Below are 16808 nucleotides of genomic sequence, written 5' to 3'. Positions count from 1 at the left end.
GCACAATGAAAGTGCGAACGAACTCGAGAGCTTGAGAGCTTGAAAACTGGAGAACTTGAGAACTCGAGAGATGTGTGGCAAGAAGCCCACTAGAGGGGTTTATAAAGGTTTCCCAAAAGCCAAAAATCTGCAAAAGCTAGGCTTAGCTTTTGTGTTTTTTTTTTTTGAAATATATATATATATAGATAGATATTTTAATATATATGTATATGGATATATATATTCTAAAGTCTTAAAAAAATAAAAACCTTGGAAACCTTAGAGAGGGGAGGACTTTTTTAAAAAAATTAAACTCCCCTTAAAAAAAAACAAAAGCGAAAGCACTAAAAAAAAATGCTTTCCTTGCGTTGTTTTTTTTTTTTTCACTTCCCTCCTGGCGCCTGGATTAGCCAGCGCTTGCTGCTGACGTGGTGTGCTGGCCATCGCTGCTAACGTCACTGCTGCCGGCGCCAGGATTAGCCGCCGAGTGTAGTTTCCGTCGCCAGCTTCGCCTGCGTTGCAACAGCTCTTGTGCGCACACGTACGCCTGGCCACAGGGCCACGTGGCCTGTGCGCTGGTCTTGCGTGGCTTGGGCGCCGGCTGGGGCTGGCTACGCAGGCCTGGCCGCATGCCTAGCAGGCCTGGCCGCCTGTAGCTGTGAGCAGCCCCCACGCCTATGACACACACGACACACACGTCAGCAATATTCGGCCAATCGCCAATCTTTCAACGGCAATCAAGCACTTCTCTCGCTCTCTCTCTCATGCGCCAAAAAACAACGAAAAGCATCATGTTTTTTTGCTCTTTTTTTTCTGTTTCTCTCCCTGCAGGTTAAACGACTGCACACAAGGCCTCTTCTTTGCAAAGCAATCAACCTTATTAAAACTACCATCTCCCATCATCAACATGGGGTTCTTTGATAAAGGAAAACACATATACTAAAACTGAAAACTGCAGTATGCACAAAAAAAACAGCAAGCTTTTTTTTTCACATACCGTTCTTCGACCTCATCTTCACTACCTACCGACTTGCTCGTTCACGAGGTATGCTCTGATACCACTGTCAAATCCCCACGGATCTTCCCTCGTGATCGATCTTGGTTCGAAACTCGAATCCTGCAAACAAACGAACAACAAACAAGCAAGGGGGTGCAGGCCTGACTCACCTCCCAACCATGACAGCCGTGGGCAAGCCCACAGCCTTGGCTGTCCCCACCGAGCCACGAGCTGAGCTAACTAGGTTGACGTACCGACCAATCTCCTCCTCGTGACGTTCCATACCGCCACGAAGCTGCCCTCACGGGCCTCAAGATTGCTGCCGGCCTCGGCTGCATAAAGCAGGTGCACGTCTGCACTAGATCCAGGCTCCAAGACCATAGAGCTCTCACAAACTCGCGAGACTCTCTATAATACAATAACTAACCTTGGCCACCCTTTTATAGACTCTTGGCCGGTCATCGGGCGTCCACACTTGGCCGCCCGCCCGTCCATACTTGGGTGCCCGCCCGTTAGTATATCCCTAACTCAGCTCGTCAATCAGCCTGCCTAGTTCCAAGCTTCCCCAAGCCTCGAAACTAGTCTTGCATGCGTATAGCACACGGTAGATACGCACTGTGCACATGACAATATCGCAATATGAATGATACAAAATGGCCATGCCTCTGATCCAACTATCAGAAAATCCATATGGCGTGAGTGTCCTTGCTAGCATGTCTCCTCAAATTCCTGCAAAAGAATGGCCAAGAATAAAACTTGGCAGAATGCTAATTCTCCAAGAACAAGCTAATAAAGGACAAGAAACCCAGATGTATCCAGTTCTTGGAGACACAAGTTCGAAAGGTTTGACTGACACCTCGTAGCACACGGTCAGTTAGTGACTGCTAACAAAGCGCACTAACACACAGAGTTTGGCATGAGGGCTAAAAAGCTCGATAAATTGCAAGAATGTTTTCATGTGCCGGCGTCACAAGAATTCCTCATGCCATGACCATGAAATGCCTCAGCTATTATGATTTCTAACATAGCAGTGTGTCATACTCCTGAAGATTACATAACCAAAACAAGTGTACTTAGCCTCAACAAAGAGTCTCTCTAAATGGATTCCCCAAGACTAGAGTAAATATATCAACACCACCATCATGATCAGGATTATTTGAGAATTGGAATTCCCAACAGTTGATCTAACTTACCCCCTCAGCCAAGACATAGCAACAAGCATTTAAAGTACATTGCCCGTATAAGTACAAGAACAATCATTCAAGAGGGCTCCTTAGAATAAGCTCTTCAATAGGTTTTAAAAAAAGAATCCTGAAGTTTTAAGGTCAAGAAGTTTGAATTGATGAGCGAACCTTGGATGTGAAACTTACCTTTGTATGATAAGATCTTGCAAGGTTGTAAAAGGAGTGAGATTTTAATATTGGGTTGTCTGTTGCTGCAAGGGCCGCCTCCATCAACTGTTCCACCAGAAAGTGTTGCCCAGTGAAGAAGTAGTGATTTGCCAAATGATTCAAAGCCATGGCACAGTAAGGATATATTTCATATGCTTTTGCCAACTTCTCCAACCCCTCCCGAACACTTTCAGCTGCATTAAAAATACAAAAAGGTTCAAGCAAATTTTCCAGTCTTGTTCTTTCATTGAAAAACATTAAGAATCAAAAAACTATTTATTGGACCAAAAATGAAGGACTTAACCAGTACTGAAAAAGAACAAGGTCTTCTTTGAACTCACGTTCATTTGTATTCAAATCCATAACCCCCAAGGCTACCAAAGCTTCAACATTCTCGGGATCCAACTGCCAAAAGAAACCCAAGAGCAAGTAAGAATAAAACTGTTTTTTATTGGAAGTCACAATAGGACTTCATTAACACTTCCAAATGCTCAGAGTACCATTCTTTTGCATGAACAAGCGAAGAGAGAACACTACCAACTCTCACCCCACGTCCATGGAGTGGCATTATCATCTATTTCCTCCTTAGCATAGTATGAATGGACATGCCTTGAGTAAAAATTGAAATAAGGGGATTTAAAAGACAAAGAAGATTTTCAACCAAACAATCGAGCCTTCTATCATCAATGCATTTATCATAGCACACAGCTGCTACAAAAGCAGCACCACATCTTGAGATCCTTCCCAAATAAGACTGCAACTAACCACTTGAAGTTATGGAAATGACGAGTGATACTCTTGTCAAGAAAAACAGCTAATAGCACTGATACCCCTCCTTCTTGTATGCCTTTTCAGCTGATAAGAAGCCTTCTTTAAGGCCACCAATATCAAGCCGCTCCAATTCATCCTAGTAATTTGGGCCAATATACTACACAACATTACATGTATAGTATACTGGATTCATCTGTGGAACTCCAGCTGAAAGACGAGTTCATGAGGCCTTGGACGATCATTGCTAAGGTGCCTGCTTGGCAAAAATACCTTCTGTTACCTGTGCTTGTCCGATTCTCATACCTATTTTTGTTGTCTTCTGAGTTTTCTCCTTAATTTGCTTCAGCTTTTGATTGATATCCTAGACTGTCTGATAGTGGCCAGTAAAAGACTCCTCACACAATGCATCCACACCACCACATTCTTCTTTCCTGGAGAGTGCACAATCTGAAAATGAAGCATAGAGAGAAAGTTTGCCATCCTCATATGCTTCTCAAAAAGCTTGGTTTGCGTGAGAAAGTATCTTAGGCTTTGGGGTGATCCGTCTTCACCGTAAAATCAGTCCCAAGAAGATAATTTTTCCAAATGGTCAAGGCATGAATTACAACCAATAACTCTTTCTCATAAATGCCCAAAGAAAGCTTGGCATCATGAAAAACGACGGCTCTCATAAGCCACAACATGTTCCTCTTGATTTAGGACAGGTCCAATACAATTTCCACAAGCATCACACTCCACACTAAAAGTTTTCAGCAAGTCTAGAATTATCAACACCGGCCCACTTACGAGTGCTTCCTTAAGTTGGCAGAATGCATCCCTCATCCACGGTCCATTTGAATACTGCTTTCTTCTTGATAAGCTCATGTAATGAGCGAGGCCATCTAAGCAAAATGCCTAATGAAGACTCCGGCTAATTGCGAACGGCATCAAGTTTTGTGGGACCCATTCTTACATTATCCTTGGATACAATGTGCCCCAAATAGTGCATTTCCAAAAGGAAGAATTCACTCTTTTTACATCTGTAGGACAGCACGGGCAACGCAGATCTGAATGGACAGTTGGTACGATGCAAATCTTCACGTGCTGATGTAGGTCTGTGTACAGACAGCAAGGCAACCAGCTTACTTGGCTTTGATACCAAGGTTGGATGGGGGAAGCTCTGCAAACACACAGACACACACACATAGCTCAAACAGAGATAAGCGTGTTGGATGGGGGAAGCTCTGCAAACACACAGACACACACACACACACACACACAGCTCGAACAGAGATAATCGAGAGAGAGAGAGAAAAAGAAAGAGAGACAGAGACAGAGAGTGCCAGAAAGTTGTACTTAATAATAATAACGTGAAAGTACAAAGTACCAATATAAAAGACCTAAGCCTAAAAGGCCAACACGCTAGAGTGTGTTCCCACAGGAAAAAACCCCTCTCCCGCCTGGGTAAAAAGTGCCCGTGGATAGATCATGTTCACACCAGAGACTTCCCAAGAGTGTAGCTAACACTTGTTGCCTTCATTCTTCTTCCATTGAGAACATTCTCTAAACATATGGTCTTTGCTCCCACGTGCAAAGCACTTTCCTTCCTTCACATAATGATCCCTTTGCTCCAGTGTGAGTCCAAACTTGTCCCTTTTGTTGAGGTCGTCTTTGTAAGGAGTATTCTAAGCTTTTCCCTCATGTTTGGCCTCTTTCAAGACCCACTTAGGTGGCTGTCCACCTTTTTGCAGATTTTGGACAGCCCTCTCTTTGCCCTTGTTACTGCGCCCATCCTTATTGGATTGCTTGATCTTTTGTTCTAATTGCTCGGTGGCAAGAGCACAAGCTATGAGTTGTCGCAAAGTTTGATTTGGATGAAGTTCCAAGCATGATTGATAGACAGGATGTAAGCCGGACTCGCACTTTCTTTTCTTCTCTTAATCACTAATATGCATGAACGGTGATTACCGGAAGCTTTTCGGAGATCCACCAATGGGCAGCCGTGCCCTTCAAGAACATGCTCACATGTCTTATCTTGGACTTCTCCGTGAAGTCTTCATCACTAAAAGCAATATCAAATTGTGCAATAAAAGCCATTACCCTTGCTTGCATCCTACTCACCATGATATGTTTGAAACTTGGCCAACTTGTCGCCGGCCTTGAATTCCTTGAGCTTCTTGGCATGGTGCCCATCATCTTCATGCTCTCTCTTCCCCTTGTCCGACAAGGAAACACTTGCTACATGGGGCTCGTATGCAACTCCAAACATAGGGGCATGTGCTTTCTGAGTTGGTGGGATAGACAACGGTGGCCTTCCTGCATGCATAAAAACATCTCTCCTTGTATCACCATACTCCCGAGAGTACTCTTTAGCATGAGTACTATGAGCTGAATTGTCATCACGTGCATCACCATCATCTTTCCCTTGATCTTCAACTGCAGCACTCTTATGAACTTGACTGCCACCACCACTTCCTTGGTTGTACTTGGCCTCATAAAAGCTGCATCATATCCTCCAATAGCTTCAAGCATCTGCCTTAGTTCTTCTCCATCTTCACGCATAAAGCTTGATGTTCTTTATCCCAACGGTATTGCTCCTCATCTTGTTGCCGAAACAACTCTTATGTTTGCCATATGACACTTGCCTACTAGACTTAGACTCTAATTGGCAAACTATTGCTATATGTAAGATCTATGCACAAAGTTGACCGTCAATGCAAAAACACAACCCTAATTTGGCTACAAATGCAAATACGCAAGCCGTAATTTGTTGTTGCGTGCACTTCCTACAAACCCTAGGAAGAACCTAGATCCTTTGATACCAAGGTAGCATGCTAACTATGAGGAAGCGTAATTAATGATGATTAATGCTAGGCTACAGAGATGAACACTAATCACATGCACAATGATGATAGACAGAAGTAGAGAGAAGTAGAAGAAAGAGACCCTCTACCTAATCTACTCCCACTGTATATTACCAAAATAAATATATACAATGCTGTAAATTCAGATCTGATACTAAATCTCGACTTTCTAACTCATGTGCGTCAATGTTATAATGCATAACACTAAGTGTACCTGCTTCTGCTTGTTGCTCCAAAGCTTTACAGGGCTGAAACCTCTTGCGTTGGGACTACATGTGCATTAATGTTACAATTCATAACACTTGTACTTGCTCCTACTTGTTGCTCCAAAGCTTTATCAGGCTGAAACCTGAGGTGTTGGGACTCCTTAGTGCTGATCCAGATCTGGACTTGCCTTTCCCAAGCTTGAATGAATGAAGAGTGACCCTAGACCTCCTTTATAAGGCAAGTCGTTTGCTGGTCGGCCACGTCCCAAAATATCATCAAAAATGTCATTAAACAAGTTCATATTAAGCCCAAAATATGTCCCAATCATCGATGCATGTCCTCAGCACCTCCGAGCCATTTAGCTACCAAAACGGCTTCAATCTGCCCATATATGGCTCTTAACTTTGCCTATAAGGCAGCTCCAAGGAATTGTCTATGTGACACCAAATTAAGGTGAACACGTGCCAGATGTGCAACTTGCAAATCTCAAGCATCACATCTTATCCTTTCCTTTGAAAGTGGAATTAGCCTCCATTAGCATTCCCATATAAGGGATATCCAAGCCTGTGGCAGCATCTCAACAGAAATAAAATTGTCCAGTGATCAATCATCAAACATAAGCATAGCCAACTGTTCTTTAAGTTGTCCCATGCTTTGCATAACTTCCAATATTCAGCTGGCTGTCCAGTGTTTCCTTGCACATCGGGAACCACATTTACTTGTGTTTTCTTCTAGCCTTGGACCTCCATGGTGCATAGAGGCCTGATTGAGATCTCCCCATCTTCATGTGCATACTCTCTGCAATCATGTCATGAGCTGGTATAAAATCTAGTTCAGGTAAACTGTGGTACTAATTCATCAAATAATGGGGCATCCTACAGCCCCTAGGAGAGTTTCAAAGTGTAGTGGCGATACTTACACTAGTACAGGATTAGGAGTAACTTTAAAAAAAGCAGAAAATAATGTAGGGTCAATAATAGACGGTTCACCATCACAAGAACATGTTTGGGCTCTTGTAATACCTGCAAAACTCGCTCAAAGGCTTGGCGTGCTTTTTTCATCTGCCCTAGTCGATATCGGCAAATGCCTAAGCCAAGCCTTACCGCAGCTGGGCAATGTGGATGGGCACGCAGTGCTCTCTGTTGTAACAAGTAAAAATGTTGCTCAAAACTGGTGCAAATGGAGAACTGGGTAGGACAAAACTGCAAGCAGCAAAACACAATACCTTGTAGAGTTCCAAAGATTCTTGAAAACGCCCACGATTGAACTCAACGCATGCCTGTATTAGCACAAACAGACCAGAAAAAACGCAAACAGACACAGTGATCTACTGAAAGCAAAATAGTTTTCACAAGCCAAAAAGCACACCTAGCAAATCACACCTGACCCAAAAGAGCAGGAACATTGTCCGGCCTCCCATCCAGTACGATTTTAAAAACATCAGAAGACTGGTCAAGGTCACCCTTTGCCAACAAGAGCTGGCCTGCAAGCAAAAGATATGCAGATGTGATGGAAGGCCCTTTGAAACAGAAGGTAGTTGATGGTTAGAATTAAGCATACATTGAAAAAATGTACAGCAACTAAGATACAAAACTTTCATGACACTCCTAAATCCCGAGTCCACAATCAAAACCATTTTTGGCCAAGCTGACCTTTGCCAACAAATGTAGTGGGTTCATCCTGATCAATTCTAGAAGCTTTGTTGTAGTAATGAGTTGCACGGATGAAGTACTCCTCCCTCTCACGTTGCTTTGTTTCCACCTTGCCAAGGTTACTGTAGTAGGCTCCTAAAGCATTTAGGATTGCAATCCTATCATACTTTACATCGCTATAGTACTCGTCAATCTCTGTCCCACGAAAAAGAATCAGTATATATATTTAATCTAAACAACAATTCTGAAATCCATCAGAAGTTCAAACACAAGCCAAGGCCCATAACATCTTGCATCTTTAAGGTCATATAATTTTAAAAGAATAGGGGCTCCTAGTTTCTAAAAAAATGAGTAATTCAATTAATTAGTTCAAGGAGGAGAAAAAAATAACTATCTGGCCTAAAGTAATCAATCAAGGGCTTGCGGGCACAACTTCCTTTTATAAAAAAGAAAATCCCTTTAAGAACATGTACGCTGTAGCATAGTGGTTGTGATTACTATTTACAAATGTGCATGTCTTGAATTCAAATGCCAATTTTTACATGTTTGTTTTTAAAGGTTACACTAAGGTCTAGTAGGGATCTTAGACCTTTATCCTAGAGTCTCAACATTATATTAATTAAATGGGGTCAGGAAAGAGAGAAACTCGGCACATTTGTGCCGCCAAACGATCTCCCCTGCTAGTTGGTGCTTCTCCACCCCCTCTTTCGTCCCTGCAGCCCTTTCCCCTAATCTGTGGGAAGGGTAGTGCCACCCTCTCTGACATTATATAAGGATATTCAGACATATGGGTAACAGGGTTGACCTTGATGCTTGGGGACTTTTAATGCCAGGACATGTGCAGAACTCTTGTACTTCCAAGAATATGCCATCCTGCTCCCACAAGCAGATACTATGCATGACTTTCAATGCACATCTGACGATACATGTAAACATGCCACCAAAACAAGGTATGGGCAATACCTCTTGGACACGTGGCACATTGCAACAAGACTATAGAGAGGATCACTTGATCTAGACATACATGCACACCCTCCAGTAAGGCTCGGAATGCCTTCAGGGCAACTCAAAGACTATGCAGCAATGCTGCGCAGCCTTCCCATGCAGCCTGAGTCCCTTCTCACCAACATGGCATATCAGTATATTCTAGCATTATGAGCCCCCCCAACTTCCCCCATCCCCATTGTAGTCTTCCTTCCTTCAAGAGTGGCCGGCAACAGAGGGAGCTCCCCCCATCTCTGTTTTTTTCTCTCTATAGAGAATTGTAATCTGCCCCTATGCAAACATTCTTTTGTTTTACTAATCGAAGGACCCCGTTTTGAAGGAAAATAAATTTTAATTAAAAGGGCCTTGCCAAACTCAATTATTTAATAGGAGAAATATATATATATATATATATATATATATATATATATATATATATATATATATAGCTGGGCTCCAGCATTATATATATATATAATGCTGTTCTAGTGGCTCCAGCTATATATATATATATAGCTGGGCATGTTCCTGGATTCATCTAGGTGTATATATATATATATATATATATATTATATAGCTGGGCATGTTCCTGGATTCATCTAGGTGTATATATATATATATATATATATATATATATATATACACCTAGATGAATCCAGGAACATGCCCAGCTATATATATATATATAGCTGGAGCCACTAGAACAGCATTGCCTTTGAGACTGACCCAAAGCGCAACACATTTGGCAGAGAATTCTTCGCCTCTATACGCGTGGTCTTCACTGCCTATCATCACATGGGGGGCACTAGTCTGGGTGACAAGGGGCTGACCATGCCCTCTTCTTCGAGGAGGCTGCAGGAGAGGAGGATCTCCAACTATCTTATTGCAGGATACATGCGGTTCCTACTCCTGGCCTTTTGTCAAAGACCTGGTCTCCAAGCACTAGTCAGACATGGGAGATCATCAGCAGCATTGTTGCGTGGCATATATAGTGGGCCCGATGCAGCAAGGCCACCGAGGCCATTCTCACCCCTCTTACCCCAACACCAACGTTGAGTCCATCCGCTTGATTTGGACTGATATCATTCATACCCTCCGCACCTAGTGGGGGGGAGCTTAAGGGTGGTTCAGATCGCATGGGCAGGCGGCATGTCAGTGGTCACATGCAAAGATGTGGACATGCGTGATCCCCAGCTTTTGCTATGATTAGGAGCCTTTGTAGGCATTGACCATCTTTTTAATGGGATTTTTTGTGTTTTGTTGTCCAAGGACCTAGCCGACAGCAATTGAGTAGTGGTAGGGGCACCACATATAGAGCAACAATCATAGGTGCTTAGTGGACCTAGAGAGTCCTCTAGTAGTGGATCCAGTGTTAGTCCATGGTCAAGCAGGTTAAGGATAGATGTGGGTGTATCATGAAAAGGGAAGGAAAAGGTAGATCAATCTTTTTTGCCTGATATGTCAACAAGTCATTCATATGTGGATGGTGACTCTAGTCGCTCTGACCAATGCCTTGATGAGGCGCTTGCCATTTCGTCTATGGTTGTTTTCCTTTTGGAGGCCATGTTGGCTAGGATCTATGTACATCTTGATACATAGATACATAAACACTATTTCAACAGCATCTCTCTCTCTCTCTTCTCTCTATTCATCTTTGTGTTTTGCACAATTCTTAAGACATGTACAACACGTGCATTAAAGATTGGAGCAATCCAAGGTTGCAACAAAAGGTTTTGAAGACAAGATCAAGTGATCAAGATGCCTCAAGTTTTGGAAGCAAGTCAACTAGTTTATGACCATGTGAAGAGCCTATATAAAGGCTAGGCCAGGATGTGGAAGCTCATTTGTTCCCCTTTGAGACAGGTCAAGAGTCAGGTCTTTAGATTACCTTTTGAAAGGCCAAACGCCACAGATTTTGTACAATCATATTTGACATCTTTTGTACCATATATATATATACCTAGATGAATCCAGAAACATGCCCAAATTCCCCTTTTAGGAACGTGCATGTTATATGCTCATGGTAGTCAACCCACAAGACTATATAACTATCAACTCCATTATGCATAGTATGGACTAGATACTACGACATCCCCACTAACGTCATCAGAATATAATAGCAATCTCTCTCTCTCTCTCTCTCTCTCTCTCTCTCTCTCTCTCTCTCTCTCTCAATGTTGGTGTCTTGCATCAAGGTTCCTATTCGGCATACTTAGGGCTGAAAGAAGGTACACAGAGCTTCTGCGCATGTGACATTGCCAAAGGCCACAGTCATATTTGACATCTTTTGTACCATATAATAAACTGAAAATATATAGCTCTCTCTCTCTCTCTCTCTCTCTCTCTCTCTCTCTCTCTCCGCGGCCCCCTCTGTTCACGCTGCACGCTAGCCGCCCCCTCTGCCCTTGCTGTGCTGCGCCTGTTTGCACCTGCGCTGCTGTGCCCCTCCGCCTCCCTTTTCCCACCCACCCACCCTTGCTGCGCCTGTGCGCACCGCCTCGCTTTTCCCACCCGGCCTTGCTCAGGCCCTCAAGGCAGCAACTAGGGGGAAATAGCCACAATGCACCTACAAGAGCTGGAGGCATACATCAAGACAGTGGAGGACAACACCAAGAAGTTATTGGGCGAACAAAAGAAGGTGCTGGACAGGGTTCTGAACCAACATGAAAAACAGTTGGAAGGCCTCCACAAGGAGATACAAGGAAAGAACAACAAGATTGAAGAACTGGCAGCCCAAGTGAACCACCAGGAAGAGCTGATTCAGATGTTGAAAGAGACCCAGCTGCAACAAACAGGAATGCCAGAGGCTGCCCCAATAATAGGGGAACTCCGGGCAGAAATGGAAGCCCTAAAGGCTACGGTCAAGGACCATACAGTGGATGAAGGGGAGGAGGGTTTAAGGACTGACTTGGAGTAGTTGAAAGCTGCGAGTGATAGGCTGCGGGAAGAATTGCAGACCACTAAGAAAGATTGGGTGGAGGTGGTGAAGAAGCACAAACCCCCACAGAGCATCATACATGAGACTCTCGAGGAGGAGAAATGCAAGAAGGATAGGGCCCTCCATGTGCGAGTACGGGGGCTACAGACAAGGGCTTCCCCCAAGGAGGATGCCATGATGCTTTGCAAGATGCTAGGAGTGGACGGTAAACGAAAAGTATTTCTTGGTAGCATCAACCCCCCCATGGTTGGGAGATTTTTATAGGGTCCTCCTTTGAACATTTTGGGTTGGCTCCCAATAAATATGTAATTTCTCGCTTCGTCTCAACCTTTCCGGTTATTTCAGATACAGTCTTTAAGTATCGGATTTTTCGTCAAAGAGGGTAGGCAAGGATATGACACGAGTGCGGCTCCTCATCATTAGATTCCCTGATGCCACCAGCAGACAGGCCTTCTTAGACAAGCGGGCTGCCCTCAAGGGCACACAGGTGTACATGGGAGATGATATCACTCCAGCACAGGTGGCACACCGGCGTGAGGCGATGGTGACTCTTCATGAGGCCCGCAAGGCAAGCAAGTGGGCTATCTACAAAGATGGTAGAGTCAATATCACTGAGCGCCGTCCCAAATAGGGACGCGGGGTCTATGAGACCAAACACCTGAGGTTGGCAGTATGGAACTGCAATGGCATGCTGTGGTCAAATCCAGGAGGCTTGAGCGAGATTCTCACAGGCAGGGATGTCATTTTTTATACAAAGACTCGTCAGAGCCCTGAGAGGGGCTTACCATACATAGCCAGGTATGAGTGGGAGTCAGCTTTTTGAGGCGAGACCCGCACATCAGGAGGAGTACGTGGCTCCCGGGGGAGGGGAGGGGGCTATCCATTTTAGATCCCATCTCCGACAGATTCTCAACATCGTCCGGAAGGACGAGGATGCACGGTATCTTTGGGTGCGGCTACAGCTTAGCAGTGACAAAGTCGTCCACATTGCTGTGTGTTATTTTGCACCACGCCACTCCCCTTACGCCACACAGCATGGCCAGTCATCATACTTACCATTATATGGGAATATCATGGAGTTCTCACAGCTGGGGGCAGCAGGTCCCACTACTCAATCTAGACAACCCTATCAGACTACTTGAGCTGGACATCACTGACCCACGGCTACAGCGATCATCACAGGACCGTGAGGAGGTCACAATGTATGGGAGATATTTCTTAGAGCTGGGAGCTGCACATGGTCTCATTATCTATAACTGGATGTCCCGATGGCCCTCCTCTGGTGCCCTCACCTCCTTCCCTCACTTAGGAGGTACTAGCACTGTGGACTACCTTATGGGATCTCTGGCTTTGGCACACCTTCTCCCCGACTTCTCCATTCCACCACCCCATAGTCACAGGGAATGGGCATTTTTAGACTCAGGAATGTTGGGGATGGCAGCATCTTCCCGTTCCCATTCCCGTCCCATGTCACTCTATAGTCACAAGGAATGGCCATTCTCAATCTTTTCCGTCCCCGTTCCTCGTCCCCATTTTGCGTCCCATGTGACTATGCACCACCCCCTTTTGAAGCTGACCATACCTACCTCTCTTTCACTCGTACCTACACACCACCCGTCCCTCCACCACCACCCCCCATCTCACATTACACTCAAGTCCTTTTTTATCACAAGCTTGACCTTGTTTACTCCAACCAAATCTACCGCCAACTCCAGGATGTGGAACCTACTATCCCCCTATCCACCCTCACAGCACAGCTCACAACCATACTCCACACATCCGCCACTGCTTCTTTCATCTGCACGCGACGGTCTACCGCCAGGCCACCTTGCGGTTCCATGCCCCAGAACTGTTGGTATGATGACGAATGCCAGGCCACACGCTCCCATCTTAAGCATGAGGTACGAATTGGGCAAATCACGAAGTGCCAAGCGCAACGGATTTCTCAACGGCTCACCCAACTGTAACATGCGGAAGCTCTGCTCTGGGAGTCTTCTTTCAGCCCTAAACACCACTGAGAACATGCTGATGCAAAAACGCAGACAGAAGGGAGAGTAGAGAGAGAGAGAGAGAGCTGGAAATTCAGTATATTTCATATAGTACAAAAAGGTACTCAGTCCACAGCCCTAGGCTGCCTTGTAAACAAGGTGAACATCACCAAAATCTGTCCTACTCTAAGGACCCTAAGGATCCATTCCATAAAGGAATGAATGAATACAATGAGGAGCACCCTTGCCTATTTATAGGCTTTCTGGAATACTTGGCATACTGGCTGACTGCTGGTCGGCCAGTCTACAGTACATTAAATGCTTTTAAATGCTGTCCAACTGGGCTTCTTCATTTGTCATGATGCGCCTGCAGCCCGCCTTGTCCTCTGATTCAGCCGACCACCCTGTAAGCAGCCGATAGCTCGTCTCAGCCAGCTGTCCTTTCTTGCGTTCTAACGCAGCTGACAGGTCATCCTTCAATGCCTTCCATGCCCTGCTCCAAGTCCACACTGCACCTTGTGCTCCAAATCCTAGCTTTAATGGTCTTTTTCTTGGCTGCCCCTTCTGGATTAGCTCTGAGAATGTCCTTGGCATTTCATGCACATGACACCAACGCAAGAAACGGGAGTTCTATGCTCGGAAAGAGGATGAGTTATACTGACTTTTCTTAGGGCCGAACTGCAAAGAAGCCTAGAGGAAACTCTGAGAACATCATCCTCCCACACCTATTACCTGCCCGGACACATGGCACTCCTATGCACGCTCCCTCTATCATATCCCCCATCAACCACCCCTACCCCCACCACCAAATCCCCATCCCACCACCTCCACCTTCTTCACAAAGGGCATGGTCCTAAAGGCCATTCGTAGACTACCCAATGGGCGAGCCCGGGATCATGAGGGACTCACTGCGCCGAGTACATCTCGCATGCCGATGATACCCTGGCACCCCTACTAGCCTACATGTTCAATAGAACCCTTTGTGAAGGATTTCCACCCTTTTGGTCCACCAACACCATGACCCCCATCCTCAAAGCCGGAGATCCACTTGATCCTAATAACTACAAGACAATCATGATTGGCCACACATTGGCCAAACTCTATGGATCAGTGCCAAAGGCGAAGCTCAGTTCATTTGCAGAGAGCCAGGGATGCAGAGCCTCAGGACAGGCTGGCTTTCGGAGGAGCTACTCTACCCTTGACCACATCTTCACCCTTCGTGCCATCATCGAGGAGGGTAGAGCACGACATCAAAGGATTTACTCTTGCTTTGTGGATTTCCGCAAAGCTTTTGATACTGTACCCTGAGCCCGCCTCCTACACCATCTACAGGAGATCAGAGTCCCATCTGACATGGTTTGGAGCATCGTCGCCCTCTATGAGTCTGTCACCGAACGAATGAGAGCCCCAAGAGGTACATCACAAGAGATTTCCAACACTATCGGGGTGAAATAGGGCTGCCCTCTATCACCCACTCTTTTCAGCCTCTACATTGATGAGATCTCGAGCTTCATTAATGGATTAGGCGGGGCTGGTCCCAACTTTATTCAAATGACATCGTCCTCCTCTCAAACTCATCCTAAGGGCTTCATAGACAGTTGGATGCCTTACATGACTTTTGCACTCAGCGGGACCTCTCTGTTAACCTTGCTAAAACCAAGGTAATTGTCACGTGCATCCCGCACTTGGATGCCACGTAGACATGTCTATACAAAAGGTGCAGGACCTGGGGTGGAAAACTCGTCCCATGTGAGCCCACTCTGGGACAAGTCAGCCAGGCATAGTCATAAGGGACGGGGGACGGTAACGGGACGGGGGACGACCATATGTAGGGAACGGGAACGAGGGTAGGAATGGCACTTAAAAATTACTTTGTCAGTACCACCCACTCGCCTATACGGGCAAAGCTTGCATGTCCATGGTTGTGCACCACCTCCATGAGGGGATGGGGTGTGATTGACCTCATCCCACCATGTCCATCCCGTCGTCCTTCTACGGGTAGTTGGAACTTGAAGAGCCACTGCCACGAGGAGGATGCCATGGATGATGGATGCCTCCTTGTGAGGCTTGAGCCTTGAAAGTTGAGGGAGAACTTGAGTGTGAGGGTGGGTGGGGGGGGGGGGTGTGTGACGTGTGAAGCTTGAGAGAGTGTGTGTGTGAGGGAGAGAGAGTGTCTTGAGAGGCTACAGCTTGCTTGTGTGAGAGCTTGAAACTGGCCCTTGAGGCTTGCCACTTGAGGGGGAGAGAGAGTGTGTGTGGGAAGCTAAAGCTAGCAGTGTGAGAGGGAGAGTGTGTGTGTGTGTCTTCTTATAGGGAGGGAGGCAAGAGAGAGGCCAAGGCCCAAAGCCTCAAAGGCTCAAGGCCTATGGGTCAAGGCTAAAGGCCCATGAAAAGCCCCTCCCAAACGGCCAAAAAAACGGTCAAAAATGTGACCATTGCCCAAACAGTAACCTGTGGCGTTCCCATGCAACCGTCCCCTCGTGGATCCGTCCCCGGAACACCGTCCCTTGTGAGGGACGCCCAGCTGGCGACGTCCGTCCGTCCCCGTCCCACAGTGTTCCCAAGACGGCGCCCTCCCATTCCAAGGGTCCATCCCCTCCGTCCCCTATGACTATACAGCCAAGGTCCCACTCCAATCGTCCGAGGTCACCAGGTGTGCATTGTCCTGCACATGGAACAATGCCAGTCCACGCTGTGAGTCTCCCTCTGGAATGATGTCAGTGGTTCTGTGTATCTGGTATGATATTGGATGCCAGACCACCGTGTAGACAATTCAGTCATCACAGGGGACGGAGGGGACGGACCCTTGGAACGGGGGGACGCCGTCCCGGGAACACTATGGGACGGGGACGGACGGACGTCCCTAGCTGGGTGTCCCTCACAAGGGACGGCGTTCCGGGGACGGATCCAGGAGGGGACGGTTATGGGGGACGGCTGCACGCCGTCCCCCACCGCAGGTTACTATTTGGGCAATGGTCACATTTTTGACTTTTTTATTTGGCCATTTGGGAGGGGCTTTTCATGGACCTTTAGCCTTGGCCCATAGACCTTGAGCCTT

General features: G+C 46.0%; 1 protein-coding gene across 1 annotated transcript in view; it reads right to left on the bottom strand.

Annotated features, from left to right (window-relative positions):
- The window catches only part of ELF8 (binding protein), an 87508-nt gene that overhangs the window by 65968 nt on the left and 4732 nt on the right, over nucleotides 1–16808 (bottom strand). The window contains exons 3-8 of the mRNA XM_086815661.1: nucleotides 7841–8035; nucleotides 7571–7671; nucleotides 7414–7467; nucleotides 7211–7327; nucleotides 2709–2772; nucleotides 2347–2561 (exon numbers count right to left, since the gene is read on the bottom strand). Coding sequence (XP_086671787.1) covers nucleotides 2347–2561; nucleotides 2709–2772; nucleotides 7211–7327; nucleotides 7414–7467; nucleotides 7571–7671; nucleotides 7841–8035 — 746 coding nt within the window. The remainder of the gene's footprint in view (nucleotides 1–2346; nucleotides 2562–2708; nucleotides 2773–7210; nucleotides 7328–7413; nucleotides 7468–7570; nucleotides 7672–7840; nucleotides 8036–16808) is intronic.

This window comes from Cibotium barometz, chromosome 21 (assembly GCF_041138505.1).
Source record: "Cibotium barometz isolate CiBa-2024 chromosome 21, ASM4113850v1, whole genome shotgun sequence".
NCBI lineage: Eukaryota > Viridiplantae > Streptophyta > Polypodiopsida > Cyatheales > Cibotiaceae > Cibotium > Cibotium barometz.
Note: the sequence above shows the minus strand (reverse complement) of the source record. Positions and strands in the feature narration are given on the sequence as shown.